Genomic DNA, 16,788 nt, shown 5'->3' on the forward strand with positions numbered 1-16,788 from the left:
GCATTAGTCACAATTGAAAATGATGAATTACATCATTGCTTGTGTGTTTAAAAAAAAAAAAAAGAAGAAGAAGTGCGGGGAAGATGCTCTAGGAGCCTCTAACGGGATCTTACCCAGTTTGTGTTTTGCTTGGTCTGTTCTTCCCCCTTTGTGTTTTGGAGGAAGAATAACCTACCCTTGGGGTTTTGGTCAGGAACAGTTTCCCTCGGGGGCAGAAACATAACACTTTTATGTCTTCCCTGACTGCAGATGTTCAGGGGATGTAGTGTAGTACAGTAGAATAATCTCATTTACTTTATGTGGAAAAATACAAAAAAAGGAAAAAGCTTAGATTCCTTGTAACTTTAACTGTGAAGTTCTTCTCTTTCTCACTGCTCATCTCTCATCTTCTTGGCTTCCCAAAAAGTGCTATGTTGGTTTCTTTCTCATCCCCTCTCTCCCTTTCTTTCTGTACCAAATCTTTGAAAAGATGTAGTTTTATACAGTTTTGGGACTATAACAGTTTCCTTTTCTGAGCTATTTCTATTTTGAGCCTTATTTCTAATTTGAGAAAGAAAAACTGAAGCTCTCATGACGAGAATATCAAGTATGGAAAACTGATGGAGGGTGGAGAAGACAGTTTTTGATCCTCTGTATGCAAATTAAGTGATCCACCTTCTGCATCCTTTTCCATCTCTGCTTTTTTCCTGTCTCTGAGCCACAGTGGAGTCTTCCCTAGAAGCTCATAAAATCAGGAAGCCATCCACAAGGTCCCAGTGAGTGTTTCTAATCTGCATCTTTGTCTACCCCAAACATTTGTGACACTGTAACAGAGGAAAATTCTGAAGAGAGATGCTGTTACTACGATAAACCTTACACGTAATTTCAAATATATAAAATAGGCACTCATTTATATTTTATTTTGTTGCTGTTTTATTACTACACATACAAGTATTTATAAAGGCTTTCCTCTGATTAATCATCACTCCTGTCTCCCCCAGCTCTCCTTTCCCCCATAAGTTCTTCAACTATAAATTCTTCTACCCATGAGTATTTTTGGGTCTCAGACTCCCACGGTTAGAAAGGGACGGATTATCTTCTGATTACAATATAATTTTCCTGAGAAAGTCTTAAGGAATCGACGAATCAGTTAAATCAGGAGTATATATACCCTTTTGAATGGCACTCATACTAGCCAGCCAGGGAAAGCACGGCAGTAAAGCAGTATGGCGGGGGGCGGGGCGGGGAAGCTGCCTTCTTCAGGGATGATGATACCCTGGTCATTGTGAAATTGGTCCTAAACAGAGTCCCAGTGACTCACTGGGCTACTTTTGCCTTCACGTACATCAATGTAAATTAGATTGATTTCAATAGCAAATCTTTAACCTTGAGCTTTCATGCTCTGCCTTTAAAAATGTCATTAGTATAATAAGCTGCAGGACCCTTCCAAACTCAGTATCACCACCCCTGCAAACACACACACACACACACGCACACACACACACACACACACACACACACACACACTCTCTCTCTCACACTCTTCTAAGCTTAAAAGATTGTGTCCTGAAGAGGAATGAGCTTGCTTATTATGAAAATTTTTTGCTATCAAACATAGATTTCCCAAAGATTATCCCCGTGTTATCTTTTTTTTTTTCCATGTTATCTTTGAAAGTGACTGTGGTTATCTTCTTTGGTCTCTGTTTTATGTTACTCTTTGAGAATGTTTTTGAGAAAGGATTTAAGCATATGTGTTGGGGGGAGAGAGAGAGAGAGAGAGAGAGAGAGAGAGAGAGAGAGAGAGGGAGTAAGCAAGCAAAAATCTGGACAAATGAGTGAGGTTTAAGGCACTTAGGGTATTAAAGGTCATCTTGCCTATCCCCATTTCACCTGCCCTGTGTGTTGATAGCACTTGCTTTCATGCAGCATAATATCTGAAATGGTTGCTGTACACCTGTGAGGCCTCAAGTGATCCTTCATTGTATTCAAACAGAGGTCAAAGTAAACTAGGATCACCTACCTCAATTTTTCTAGAATTTCTCTATAAACTAGAATCTTTGAGAGATAAAGAATATTTAATATCTTTGCCACAGTATTTTGCGTGTTTTAATAATTTATTTGCATTATTTCTGATGTTACACAGTTATGTTTTTGAGGTACTTCTCATCATCATGGCATAAGTACCCATGTTTTCCAAAGTGTACATTCTGGCAACTGTTTAATTTCTCTTTAAAGTAAGTCCATCAGATTCTATGAGGGTTGGCCTAAAATTCCTATGCAGAGGTTTTTCCATATTATTAAAAACAAATAAACAAAAACATGGCAGCAAACTTAATGCAACAGCTCTTAACTTTGGTTGCATATCTAAAAACAAAGCTACATTTTTCTTCTTCTAATTTGGTTTTTCCCCCTAATATTTTATTAGGTGCAGAGAGAGCTAGCAGCTGTTATTGCTTTGAAAGCAAGGAAGTCTGGTGAGTAGTCTTTCGTGGGGCTGGAGGAAGGTTCTGATTCTTTGGGGATATTTCACATGTCCTGTGGTTGTGAGCAGTTGAATGTATCTCAGGAAGCTTTGGTATAAAATGCAGAAAAGTGTCTCCATTATGTTTTAAAAATTATTCTACCATCAAAATAGCACAGGTGTATATCTCGTTCTTTAAAACTAGATATACACTGCCTTGCTTTATTTCATACTTCATGGAAAAGTGAAATAAAAAATTTAAAATATGTTTGTAGTCCACTGCAAGCATGGAAAAAGTCTAGGTACCCAGCAAAAGAAAGCAAACCACATTGCATTACCTATCATAATGACAGAGGAAACTAAATAACGTAATGGTGGTCTCTTTTTTATATTTTTCATCTCAAAGTAGCTTCTTATAAAAATAATTGAATTGTCTCATAACATTTAATAGCAAGCGTTTTCCATAGGGACTGATTGTGTGGCTCTGATTCCTAATACCTTAGGAAACAATCTGTGGATGTAAGAAGTGGAAAGGAAAAGGGAACTTTCAGATACATCTTGAGGAGAGAAAGCCAGGCTCTGCTGAAATTCGATATGAAGTAGAGACTCAATGAGGTAGAAAAAAACTTGCTTTGAAAGGAGGAGTGTCAGGAGGAGGCATCCTTTGCTGTTCAGAGGCAGGAGGTCACTGCTAAAGTCTTGTTCTAGTTTAACTTTAATGTTCAACTAGAATAAGACTTAGATAATGTTAAACTAGATGTTAAACTAGAATAAGACTTTTCAGGTGAAGACTCTATGACAAAATCAAAGAGTTGCCAAAGTTTGAAGAAATAAGTGGAACAGAAATGTCTTCAGAACAGAAATCATACATTTTACATCTTCCTTCTTCTAGCTAGAAACTGTAAAAATTTGCTTTTCTCTCAGTGACCTGGAATCAAACACACCTTAGTATGAAGTAGCTTATTGTGTTTATACTATATCTTTGTTGATTTGGCTGATGTAGAGGATGCAGAGACTGGGTGCTTTAAGGGTGGTGGAGAAGAGACACAAGGAACAGTAATCTGGACCCACAGAGCTCAGGCAGTGTGAAAAGGGCTCCTCCGAGGACAGGGATTAGATCATGGGTGTCTGCATAGGTGGAGGCCAAGATGGAGAAAGGACACCAGTATAAAGGTTGTAGGAGGGAAGTCTTAAAAATAACTTGTGCTAGAGCTGATGGTGGTTCCTGTAAACATAAGGAGACAAAACTTACAGTCTGTATGAGTTGGGATGACAGTGCCTTGGAGGATAGGGGTTAAAAAATTTTTTTCTTAAGTTTCGGAAAAAGTTGGGAAAATAATCAAAAACATATATTCTTGGGCTTCCCTGGTGGCGCAGTGGTTAAGAGTCCGCCTGCCGATGCAGGGGACACGGGTTCATGCCCCGGTCTGGGAGGATCCCATATGCCACGGAGTGGCTGGGCCCGTGAGCCATGGCCGCTGAGCCTGCGCGTCCGGAGCCTGTGCTCTGCAACGGGAGAGGCCACAACAGTGAGAGGCCCGCGTACCGCAAAAAAAAAAATTAAAAAAAATGTAAAAACATATACTCTTGTCATTGCTGGAGAAAAACAGAGCAAGTAAATACAGATGGGTCTGGAGAAGGGGGTTGCTAATTTACACAGAGTGGGATGGATAGGCCCCCAGTAGGGCACATTTGAGCAAAGACGTGAAGTCACTGAGGGGTGAACCTTGTGGACATCCAGACAAGAGCCCTGGGCAGAGGTGTGTGAAATGAGTTTGAGGAACAGCAAGGATGTGAGAGTGGCTGCAGCCAAGTGAATGAGGCAGAAAGAGGCAGGTTTTGGGTGTCAGCCTAAGAAGTTTGAACTTTCTGGAGGTGAAGAGAAATGAAGAGGAGTAAGCAAGACCCACACACAGTAGCTTGTGCAAAGTAAAAGACTGGTATGAAGTTGACTTTATTACGCCATCACGTTAACATGTCTGTTTTCCTTACTCATTTCATCTGTGGAGCTTGGAGTATGAATGCTACATTGGCAACCTCTCAGGGACAGAGTGAAACACAAATGCACCAAGGATGGGGACATAAATTCATAGTTTTTCAGAAAAACCACTTTTCAGTGCGTTCTAGCATAGTTACTCTATAAGCCAGTAACTCCATGATTGGAGGTCTAGCTTTGGGCGTGATCAGAGACGCATGTGAAGATTCAGGTAGAAGAAACCTATTTCATTGCTTATTTTAACAGTAAGAAATTAGAAAGAACCCTTAAGTTCCCATAATAGAGAAATGGTAAAATTGATCAATGAAATGGAATGTTACATAGTTTTTTAAATGATATTTCAAAGAATTAATACAGTAAAATGTTCAGTGGAAAAAAGTGTGTGCAATGAGCCTGTATTACTTGTCTTTATCATAATGAAAATAGCTTCATTTTTTTCTTATTAGTATAGCATAGTCATTGAAAAACTTTGGTAATACATGAATGTATGAAGAAGAAATTGAAAAATCACCCATCATCTCACCAACAGAGATAACCAATAATACTCTTTTCTGTATGTATTTACAGATATTTCTCTATTAATATGTAGATATTATATATATAATATATGCAGTTTTATAAAAGTGATTATTTTTTACATGTGCTCTTTTATTTTGTGATAATTGTGTATTCACGTGCAGTTGTAATAAATGATAAGGGATGACACGTTCCCTTTACCCAGCTCCCCGCAATGGTAACATCCTGTGAAACTCAAGTACAGTGTCACAATCAGGATATTGACATTGATACAAAACATTTACATCACTGTAAGGATCTTCCGTGTTTGTCTTTTATAGCTAGACTAACTTTCCTCCTACCTCTGTTTCCTCTTTAACCTCTGCAATTAGCAATCTGTTCTCTATTTCTATAATTTTGTCATTTCAAAAATATTACTTAAATGGAATCATACAGTATGAACCCTTGTAGGAGTGGCTCTTTTCACTTGCCATAGTTCTCTGGAGATTTATCAGGTTGTTGTGTATATCAATGGTTATTCCTTTTTATAACTGAATAGTATTCCATCATATGAATGTGCTACACTATATGTAACCATTCACCCATGAAGGGCATTGGGGTTGTTTCCAGTTTGGGTCATTATGAATAAAACTACATGTGTAAGTTCTTGTGTGAATGTAGGTCTTTATTTCTCTGGACTAAATGCCCAGGAGTACAATTGCTGGATTGTTTGGTAATTGCATGTTTTGTTTTTGTTTTTGTTTTTTGCGTTATGCGGGCCTCCCACTGCTGTGGCCTTTCCCGTTGCGGAGCACGGGCTCCGGACGCGCAGGCCCAGCGGCCATGGCTCACGGGCCCAGCCGCTCCGCGGCATGTGGGATCCTCCCGGACCGGGGCACGAACACATGTCCCCTGCATCGGCAGGCAGACTCTCAACCACTGCACCACCAGGGAAGCCCTGCATGTTTTGTTTTTTAAGAAACTGCCAAATTGTTTTCCAGAGTGGCTGACCCATTTTACATTCTCACTAGCAACGTATATGTGATGTAGGTTCTTGCATCCTTGCCAGCATTTGATGTTGTCGCTATTTTTAAAAATTTTAACCATTCTAATAGGTGTGTAGTGACATACTAAAACTGTAGTTTTAGTATGCATTGCCCTAATGGCTAGTAACATTGAACATCTTTTCATGTGTTTATTTGCCATCCGAATGTCTTCTTTGTGAAATGTCTGTTCATATCTTTTGCCCATTTTCTAATTGGATTGTTTGAGGGTTTTTTTTACTGTTGAGTTTTGAGATTTCTTTATTCTAGATAGCAATCCTTAGGCAAGTATTTTCTCCCAGTCTATAGCCTGTCTTTTCATTTTCTTATCAAAGTCTTTCACAGAGCAGAAGTTTCTAATTTTGGTGAAGTCCAATTTATCAATATTTTTTAATGGATCATGTCTTTGGGTTAAGTCTTTGTCTAGTCCCAGATGCCAAAGATTTTCTCCTGCATCTTTTTCTTCCTTAAAAGTTTTTATAGTTTTATGTTTTATATTTGAGTTCATGATCCATTTTGAGTTAGTCTTTATATAAGATGTGAGACTTATGTCAAGATTCTTCTGTGTTTGTTTTGGCTTATGAATGTCTAATTTTCCTAGCACCATTTATTGAAAAGACCATCTTTTCTTCCATTGAATTGCTTTTGCACCTTTGTCAAAAATATGTTGGGCATATTTTTGTGGGTGTATTTCTGGATTCTCTGTTCTGTTCCACTGAACAGACTCCATTGGTATCCATCAGTACTAGCCTTGATTACTGTATCTATAAATCCACTTTTTATAGGATTCATTTTCATGCACTAATACAGCTCTGTATCATTTTTGTTAGCTGTTTATGTTTATATTGATACCGTACAACTTATTAACTAATTCTTTGTTGTATGTTTAAGGTTTTAATAGTTTTCCTATTATGAATGATAATAGAAGGGCTCGAAGATATATTCTTGTATATATCTTTTTGCCCTTTACCAATTAATTTCTCATAATAAGTTACTAAAAATGGATTGCTAGGTCAGTAGCTTGGCATGGGGAGTGTTAAAAGTTTGTTTTTCATGTCTAAGACTTCAAGTCATCTGGAATTTATTTTAGTATATGGTGTCAGGTAGAAATCCAGTTTTATGTTTTCCTTATGCTAAACCAGTTACCCCAGTAGTGTTCATTGGCTATGATGCTGACTCTATCGTATATAACGTTTATATATATATGCTTGAATTTATTTCTGGTCTCTGTATTCCTTTGATCTATTTATTCCTTTGAGTACACTTTCCTGTCTCAGTTACCAACACTATAAGAAGACTTTTGGGGGATTAAGGGGTAAAGCAAGTTTCTTCTTATTGTTCTGTTTTCTTCATAGCTTTATTTTGTCAAGTTCCATGAAAACCCCTATAGGGATTTCTTAAAGTGTATTGAATGTATAGGTCATCAGATAAATTTGACACTTTGGAGATAAGTATTTGCATTCATGAACCTAGGATATCGTTCCATTGTTTTCAGATCTTCAGTACTGTCTTAAAAATTTCTCCGTAAAGCTTTGTACATTTTTTTGCTTGGTGTATATTTTGGTATCTTGTGGTTTTGGTTACTATTATGATTTAACTTTTTTTTAAAAGTTATACTCTTCTTATTTTGTGAAGGTTTCTCATTCTCTGTCTTTCATGACACTGTATAAAAAAATAAACTTTACGTTTTAGAGCAGTTGTAAGGTCACAGAAAAATTGAGCAGAAAGTACACAGAGTTCCCATATCCCCCCTGCCCCAACATGCACAGCCCACTTACTGCCATCATCTCAGAGGGGTACATTTGTTATAATCATTACTCTACATCGACACATCAGTATCACCCACAGTCCTTAGTTTACTTTAGGGTTCACTCTTGGTATTGTACATTTTATGGGTTTGGACTAATGTATAATGACATGTATTTATCATTATAGTGTCACACAGGATAATTTCACTGCCCTAAAAATCCCCTCTCGTCTACCTGTTTGTGCCTCTCTACTCCCATCCCCTGGCAATCACTCATCTTGTTACTGTCTCCATAGTTTTTGCCTTTTCCAGAATGTCATATAGTTGGGATCATACAGCATGTAGCCTTTTCAGATTGGCTTTCTTCACTCAATAATAGGCCTTTAGGGTTCATCCATGTCTTTTAATGGCTTGATAGATCATTTCTATTTAGCACTGAATAATATTCCATTGTCTGGATGTACCACAGTTTATGTATTTGTTCACCTCCTGAAGGACATCTTGGTTGCTTCCAAGTTTTGGCAATTATGACTAAAGCTGCTATAAACATCTGTGTGCAGATTTCAACTACACACCCACGAACACATAGTTTTCCACTACTTTGGGTAAATAGCAAGGAGTGTGATTTCTGGATCGTATGGTAAGAGTATGTTGAGTTTTGTAAGAAGTTGCCAAACTTCTTCTAAACTATCTTCTGGCTCTACTATTCTGCATTCCCACCAGCAGTGAATGAGCATTCCTGTTGCTCCATATCTTCACCAGTGTTTGTTGTTGTCAGTGTTGCACATTTTGTTGTTTTACCTTGCATTTTCTTGATGATATATGCTATGAAACATCTTTTCATGTGCTTATTTATTATCTTTATATCATCTTTGGTGAGGTGCCTATTAAGGTCTTTGACCTATTTTTCAGTCAGGTTCCTTGTTTTCTTACTGCTGTTGAGTTTTAAGAGTTCTTTGTATATTTTAGATAACAGTCATTTTTTCAGATATATTTTGCAGATGTTTTGTCCCAGTCTGTGGCTTGTATTCTCATTCTCTTCACATTGCCTTTGAAAGAGCAGAAGTTTTTTATTTTAATGAAGTCAAGCTTACCTTTCTTCTTTCTTTCATTGATCCTGCCTTTGATGTTATAGCTGAAAATTCATACCATACCTAAGGTCATCTAGGTTTTCTTCTATTACATTGTAGAAATTGTATAGTTTTGCATTACATTAAGTCTGTGATCCATTTTCAGTTAACTTTTGTGAAAAGTGTAAGGTCTGTGTCTAGGTTCTTTTTATTGTGTGTGTGTGTATGTCCAGTTGTTCCAGTACCATTTGTTGAAAAGACTATCCTTGTTCCATTTTATTGCCTTTGCTCCTTTTTTAAAGATCACTTGATTATATTTGTATGGGTTTATTTCTGGGCTCTGTATTCTGTTCCATTGACCTGTTTGTCTATTCTTTCATCAGTACCACACTGTCTATATTACTGTAACTTTATAGTAAGTGCTGCTGTTGGGTAATGTCAGTCCTCCAACTTTTTCTCCTTCAACATTGTGTTGGCTATTCTGGGTCTTTTCCCTCTCCATATATAGTTTTGGATCCATTTGTTGATCCACATCTATTATCTTTTCTAATTGGTTACTTTTGCTGTATGAGAACTCATGCTTTTGTGGCTAGCAAAAGTGTTGAACTCAAATGAATTCCAGTAGCTTGTTTTAAAATTATCTTGGGTTTCTTGTATGGGCAACTACAGCATCTGTCAATTATGACTATTTTCTCTCTGTCTTACCAATCCATATAACTCCTTTTTTTCCCTCATACTATTTCATGAGCTAGGGTCCTATGATGTAAGTTGAATAATAAAAAGATAGTTGGCATTCTTATTTTGTCCTTGACAAAACTGAATATGTTTTCTGATTAGAAAAGTAGTATAAGCAAAGAAGATAGTTTCAGAGAAAAACAGACTTTTCTGTCATACATTCCGCAAACCACAACAAGTTTGGGAAACAATCTAGGGGCAAAAATAACCAACAAGGTGCTATTAAAATATTCAGAGAATTCAAATATGGAAATAAGGAGATATCTACCTGATTCGCCCTACGCTCTCGCTGTTTGAGTTGGCATTGAGAGTGGATGAAAAATAAGTGGCAAAGTATGAGAGCCTAAGTCATAGGTTATTGCCTTCATTCCTTTATCAAATTCTAACTGAGCACCTACTGTATGCCAGGAACACTGTAAGGCATGAGGGTACAATGGTGAGCAAGGACAAATATGGCTCTTGCTATTTTTAAACCACAATGTATGTTTCATGAATAAAAAACATTAAGTCAATAGCTGTCTGAAAACGGAAAATGGATTACTGAGTAGTTAGGAGATGATAAAATGAAGAACTATTAAGCACAGCCTTAATCAAACAGAACTGTAGCTGTAGAATGGTACTTCCTATGTATGCTCACTGCTGTTTTTTAAAACTATTTTGAGTTTTTTTTTTAAGGAAGAAGAAAAAGAAGCTGGTATACTTCTAATTAAAAAAGTATTAAAATGATAGTTGTCACATCTGGGGCTTGACAGAAGGAATTGATTACCCTAATATCTGTCTTGCAGTCAGACTGTTAATTAGGGCTCAGGTGGTCATGCCAGATTTATGTCTCACTGCGAAGGGTTATTAAAACAAGAATTAGTATAAAGAAAAAGTTTTTGGTTTCAGCTCACCATACAAACAGAAATAAAAGTAACTGTCAATCAATAGATTGTATAAATGATTCAAGGCTCTAGCTTAGTAAAAAATCCATTTTGTTGTAATTTTCTAAGAGGCCATCAGGATGTGCCTTTAGTTTTCTCCTCTAAATGCTAACCCTAGTGAATGTGAATAGCATTTTAAGGCTTTACAAGATTTTAAAAAATTAGCACAGATATCTTTACACTTCTTTTTTGTTGAATTGCTTATTCTACTGCTAATTGCTCACCACTTAGAGTCTTGGGAGATATGTTTCTTCCCCTTTTCAAGGGAATCTACAGCCAAAGCATGTTTAGCTCTCATTATCTTTAGATCATATGAAATTTGTGCCATGGTGGGCTTCTATTTCTGGAAAGCCAGAAATCTCATATTGGTAAACCCTCTTGGCAGTTTTTATGTTTCACTCTGTCTGCCTAGACCATATCTAGTTAAGTGTTTTAAAACTAAGTAGCAAGGATATTAATGTTTGGGAAAGAAAGAAGAGGTTCTAGGCTCTGTTTATACCATTAAATGTCATTGTGACTTTTGTAAAGTGATTCCAATTTGTATCGTGAGGGGGTAGGTGTAGAATGTGGGAACCTTAGAGATTCCTTCCAGCTCCAGCGTTTAATTATAACAATGAGTATTTTCATTAATTTCCTTCATTATCCTTAATGGAGTCACAACCTTGGGAATATTTTATTCAGGACTCTTTTAGGTATAAGCGAGAGATAAACAAGCTGAAAACCACCAAGGAAATTTACTGTCTCAGGGAATCTGTGGAGTTAATCAGTCTCAGCAGAGAGAACCTCTTTCTGGTAGGTCCGACAGAAGTCTTGGTGGGGACCTCGGTGGAAGGGTGGAATGCCCATCTCTGTAGCAGTGGACACATGTTTGGAGGGCAGGATAGAGAGGTTTCAGGATGAAGAGGTTAAGTCAGCCTCCCACGAGACCCACGGACTGAGGCTAGGGCAGGTATGGCTCCCCAAAGAAAACCAGCAGAAGAGGGAATGGCTACTGGGCAGGGTACTCACTGCAGGGGAATTGTTTGTATTGTCCCAGTCTCACGGTTTCGAGGTGAATTGTTGTGCCAGAGAGCACACAGGCTAGAAAGGCTACAGCCAGAGCGCAAGCCCAGGCTTTCCAGCACCCAGTCTCTGGTTTTCCCAACTACACAATGTCCCCTCCCTTGTTAGGAATTTTTTGGATTATGGGGAGTAAAGATGTGGTTTGTGAAAAGGAAAAGAATAGAGTGAAAACTGACATTTTTCAAGTAGTAGATAGGAGCAGTTTTTTTCTTCTTTCTCAAATCATCCAGGGATTCAGCTTAAAGTGTTATTTTTGTGCCAAGATTTATTATTTCTTTGGGATATTAAAATATATGTATAACATAAAATTGTATAAAATGGTTTCACCTGTTGTGTTTAGTTTTAGCTTTTAAGAAACTTTCTTATTTTTAATAGACCAGAAGGGATGAGAGGGAAGCCATTGTTTTACATTCGTGTTAAATTGTTTCTCCTAGCCTTAGAAATCCTCTCGTTTGTTTAATCATCTTTGAATCCTATGCTGAAGCTTAAATAGGCATTTGAATGAGTATGTGATTTCTGCAACCTGGTTATTACTATTTGCTATACAATGAACTGTGTGTGTGCAAAACGGTCAAGCAGGCGACCCCTGGATCTGGTGATCATGGTGGACCCATCAGGCAAGCTGAGGGCCTTTTATCACCCTGAGAGCCTGGCTAAATTCCCAGCTTTGAAGATTGCCTGTTGGTAACAATCACTGGTCACCAATAACACGTTGTAGGAACTTGAGCAGTTTTAGGCTCCCGCCCGTCTTTAGGCCCCTTGTCTGTGGGATTGGGGGGAAGTCAATGTTGACAGGAAGCTCTGCAGTGAGGCTTGAGGTCTGACACAACTGAAGAGACATATTCTCCTTCAGGGCAGAAGCTTCCCAAAGAAAAGCCATCCCTGTCACTTTGTCATGAGAAATGAAATAGATTGACTGATTATTTTTAACAGCAGAGACAGGCTTTTCCTTTTGCACATTTAGAAGAAAAAAATAACCATTAAGCCTATGGAATTGCTCCAACTTTTATGGTCCTCTAACTTTTTACTTTTTAGTTGATAGATTCTTCTTTTAATGTAGCGCAGTGTTTGACTTTATCTTTAATCCTCTCGTGAACACATTGTTCATATATAGGAGAATGCACAATAAAATGGGATTTTAGAGTATAGATGGTAATAATAAAATTAAGGGGCAGCAAAGACAGGCTTACGCGCTGGTACGTTTATTGCTATCTCAAACTCCTTCTACCTTTCTGGTTTTCTGTGATTAACTTGTTATTGAAAAAATTTAAATGCTCTTAAAAGTAAAAACTGTAGGGCTTCCCTGGTGGCGCAGTGGTTGAGAGTCCGCCTGCCGATGCAGGGGACACGGGTTCGTGCTCCGGTCCGGGAAGATCCCACATGCCGCAGAGCGGCTGGGCCCGTGAGCCATGGCTGCTGAGCCTGCGCATCCGGAGCCTGTGCTCCGCAACGGGAGAGGCCACAACAGTGAGAGGTCCGCGTACTGCAAAAAAAAAAAAAAAAAGTAAAAGCTGTAGTAGTCTTCTCTTGAATAATTTTTTCATCTAATCTCTAATAATGAATGTTCAAGCTAGAAAATACTAGTTTATAATGGTAGAAGTCTGTTAGCTGTATTTTAAGCAATTACGATATTATGCTTAATTTTTAGTGATATTTCCAGTCACTTAAAATTTTCCAAGTCTTTCCCAGCCTGTCCTTATAGGGCGCACCTTGTCCTCTAAGAATTGACATTTCCACATGGTTTGTGTTGTGTCCTTTCCTTCTCCTTTGCCGCCTCCCGGATGCTGTGGGGGCAGTGGCCATCACTGTCCTTCTTGGTCAGCACAGACCCACACTGATTGTCTCGTTAGCCCCACTAACAAATGTGCTATTTAGCATTTGTCAACCAAGAGGAAAGAAGTAGCATGTGTTTTCCCCTAAAATATTCAACACAACATTCTGGTCTTCCTGATTGATTGATGATCTACGATGTTTTCCCAAGAAGAGAGAGCTTTGCCTAACACCACGCTGATTGCTGAAGTTTGCAAAATCTCCACCCGTCTTTGGTGCAATAATAACTCCTGTTCTGACATTTCCAGAGACTCTTCTGCTTGCTGACGGATTTTGCACATTCACATCCCATCTCCACCAGTGCATATTCTTACTGAACAGTGATCAATTCAGCGGTTGACAAGTTGTATCATCCTTTTTTATCTAATGGCATAAAAGCATAATAAGAGTCTTGAAACAGTAACTCTCAAGGCAGTGCAAAGTTAAAGGTTACTTGAAAATGTAAAAACCTTACAATCCAGAAAATAATAACAACGGTAAAACCCAGGAACAATTGAAAATGCATGAAGCAGACGCTTTGTAAATTTTTCTTAACTCTCCCACTGGGATACCAAGAAAATTGCCTTTAAAAAAATAATCCCATGACACTGTCTTTTGTAATTAGAGCTATTAAGTCGAAATGGTAAATAACCATTCAGTGACATACATTAAAAGAAAATAGCCCTTTGCCCTCCTTTCTCCTGAATAACCAGAGATCTGAGAGTGTCCAGCATAGGAAGTTGCACTCCTTTAACCCTGAGGGTTGCTTAGAATTTAGGAAATTACAAAGCAAGACAAGATGATTTTGTTTTTCATCCTTCCACATGGTCATGTCCATTAAGAGAGTAAATGGAACTGATTTGCCAAGGAGGTGAATAATTATAATAACCACAGCAGAGTGTACTCGGGAATGCAGGGTTTAGAGACCTCTGTTTTAAAAAATGCACTGCAGGGGCACTTCAGTGGCGGTAGGTAATGTTTTATAAGGCTCCGTAGACAAAGGTATTTATCACTTTAAATGAGAGCTTGTTCATGTTTTCGGGAATCAGATACTGGGAAGGAGAACTGAGCACTGATGCTCCTGAGTCTCGTGTGGTCCAGGACAATGATTTTACGTCATTCAGATTCCTACCTGTTATTGCCTGTGTTTTATAAATGCGGCCGACCCTTGGGAAACGGTTTTCTGAGGTTTGGAGCAGAAAGGTGGGTGGAAGGTGGGAGAGAGGAATGAAAGGGAGACTCAAGTTTTCTATTCGAGTGTAGAAAAAATGGCTGCTAGCACTGCAGCTCCTGGGAACATATTTTCTGTGAGGAAACTAGATGAGTATAATGAGTGTACCCTGTGCATAAATTCAATATTAGTTCTACACCCAAGGTCAAATGAAAGTTAATGACCATTTGCACACCAGAGATCTGAAACCCACGTTTTCTTTCTTTCTCATAATGACAAAAAGGAGAGCAATTTATATTTAAATTGCTTTAAATTTCAAAGCATAAACACAGACGTCTCCCTGGTGCGCTTCTTTCACCAGTGAAACTTCCTGGCAGGGCTCGACTTTCATAAAAAATGTGCTCCCATCCTATGGCCGTTCCCCAGTGTGGACCGTTTTCTGTTTTCTGTGGAACAGCCCTGTTCCTACCCTGCTGGGTTTGTGACACCAAATCAGAGCCCAGCAATGCAATCAGGGCCACTTTCTTTAATGATTTAGGTTTTGGATTTGTTGAGCTAATTAGCTGACTGAGGCAACTAATGGGTGTCTTTAATACACTGTTGACGGGGTAGCTTCTCCAGAGCCTGCTAGCTCCTTTGTTCTTGGTCTTCTGGGGTTTGGGAGCTGCTTCCCAGAAGAACATGTGATACATGCCACCCTGCATCTGGAGGCCAGCCTGAGAGGCTAGTATGCTAATTATGAAGTGCCCCAAAAGGACGAGCATCCACTTAAAACCCTGTATCTGACTAATTCTGTGGGCTCGAATAAAGGTGTACATTGATGGGGGACGGGGTGCATGGGTGAGGGCAGGGAGGGGGATTGACCTGTGATCCATTTTTACAATTTATAATGTTATGACTGCTTCTCTGTATACCCCTAAGGTACCAAATAAAAGCAGGCTGTAGATGTTTAAAAATATTAAATGTTAGAATAGTTAGGGAAATATTAAAAGAAAAAGATGATTGGATAATTAAATGGAAAGCTATGGCTAATGGCTAAAATGATCTCTTAGGAACTAAAATATTCCTTAAGAAGTGAAATCCTTGCTATATGCTGTTTTTATAAAGTTATGAAATTCTGTGGTCTGGTGAACACAGTCTGCTACCAAATCTGGCAGGCCTGGGCATGTAGTCAGGAAATGTTTTGATTCTTACACTGGCCAGTGTTCACTCTGGCAAGTCACTGGCTTCCCTCAACCTCAGTTTCCATTTTTTATAAAAGGAAAGGTTGGGCTTGGTTGAGGCTAGGGGCCATGCTGGTCCTGCAGGTCAGGTCCTAAGTACCAAGTACTGGGCAGCTTTACTTCTCTTAAGCATACATTGCTGTCTATTTAGTAAGAATGTAAGAATAACAACTGCTGATAGCTTAATTTCTTTTCCAAACATTTTTTTTACTTTTAGACTTTTTCCTTAGTGAAGCTCTACACAAGGCCCTCTTTCTAGCCCCCCCCCCCCCATTCAGGGAATATTCTCTGCTGTCATTTGTATTGACAAGTAAGAGCTATCAAGGGAAATCTTTGTCTTGGCCACAGAACCCAGGTATTGTCCATCATTCGTCACATTAAAAGACTAATTGTATAAACAGCCATGAAAATGGAGCTGTTCTCAGTAAAACTGAAAATGACACGGGCACAGCGTGTACGAATATAAGTTAAGTAACGTGTTATAGTATGTAACACAAAGCACGCAGTTTGATTCAGCTGAATCCTACCAGAAAAAGGGATGCCATGATGACAAAAAGTGAAATTTACTTAATGTACTATTCTTTCCATTTATGTGACCCATAAATCCTTAACATTTGAGAATTTTTTACTAAGACATTGTCTTTGTAAGTGGCTAGATAATTGTGGTTCTAGCTACATGGGATTTTCAGATAGTTATAAAAATACTGCATTTCTAATACTGCAGTGACTGAAATCTGTTTTTGGAATGAGATTGGTGATAGAAATTTTGACCCTGGCGACAATGAAGGCTTATATTGTACAGCTTCAACTTCAGCATATGCATTTTGACATAAGTCCTTTTGTTCGAGATGAGGAAACGGAGATGGATAGATATTTTAAAGAATAATCCTAGGTTTCCTTCTGACCAGTTGCATCAGAATTCCTCGTTAACTAAACGAAATTTTGTTTTTCTAAAGCAGGGTTCCTCAAATTTAATTTGCCTAGCAGTTACCTGCAGCACTTGTTAATACTGCTAATTCCTGCCCTGTCAGCACCCCTCCCCCACTCCAGTTGAGTTTGGGTGGAGACCCTGGT

At 38.5% G+C, this 16,788-nt stretch overlaps 1 protein-coding gene across 2 annotated transcripts in view; it reads left to right on the forward strand.

Annotated features, from left to right (window-relative positions):
- The window catches only part of RAPGEF5 (Rap guanine nucleotide exchange factor 5), a 219,279-nt gene that overhangs the window by 78,869 nt on the left and 123,622 nt on the right, over positions 1-16,788 (forward strand). For both annotated transcript variants that reach the window (XM_079931285.1, XM_079931286.1), the window contains exon 7: positions 2,405-2,453. In XM_079931285.1, the coding sequence (XP_079787411.1) occupies positions 2,405-2,453 (49 nt within the window). The remainder of the gene's footprint in view (positions 1-2,404; positions 2,454-16,788) is intronic.

The sequence above is a fragment of the Stenella coeruleoalba genome (genome assembly GCF_951394435.1).
Source record: "Stenella coeruleoalba genome assembly, chromosome: 9".
NCBI lineage: Eukaryota > Metazoa > Chordata > Mammalia > Artiodactyla > Delphinidae > Stenella > Stenella coeruleoalba.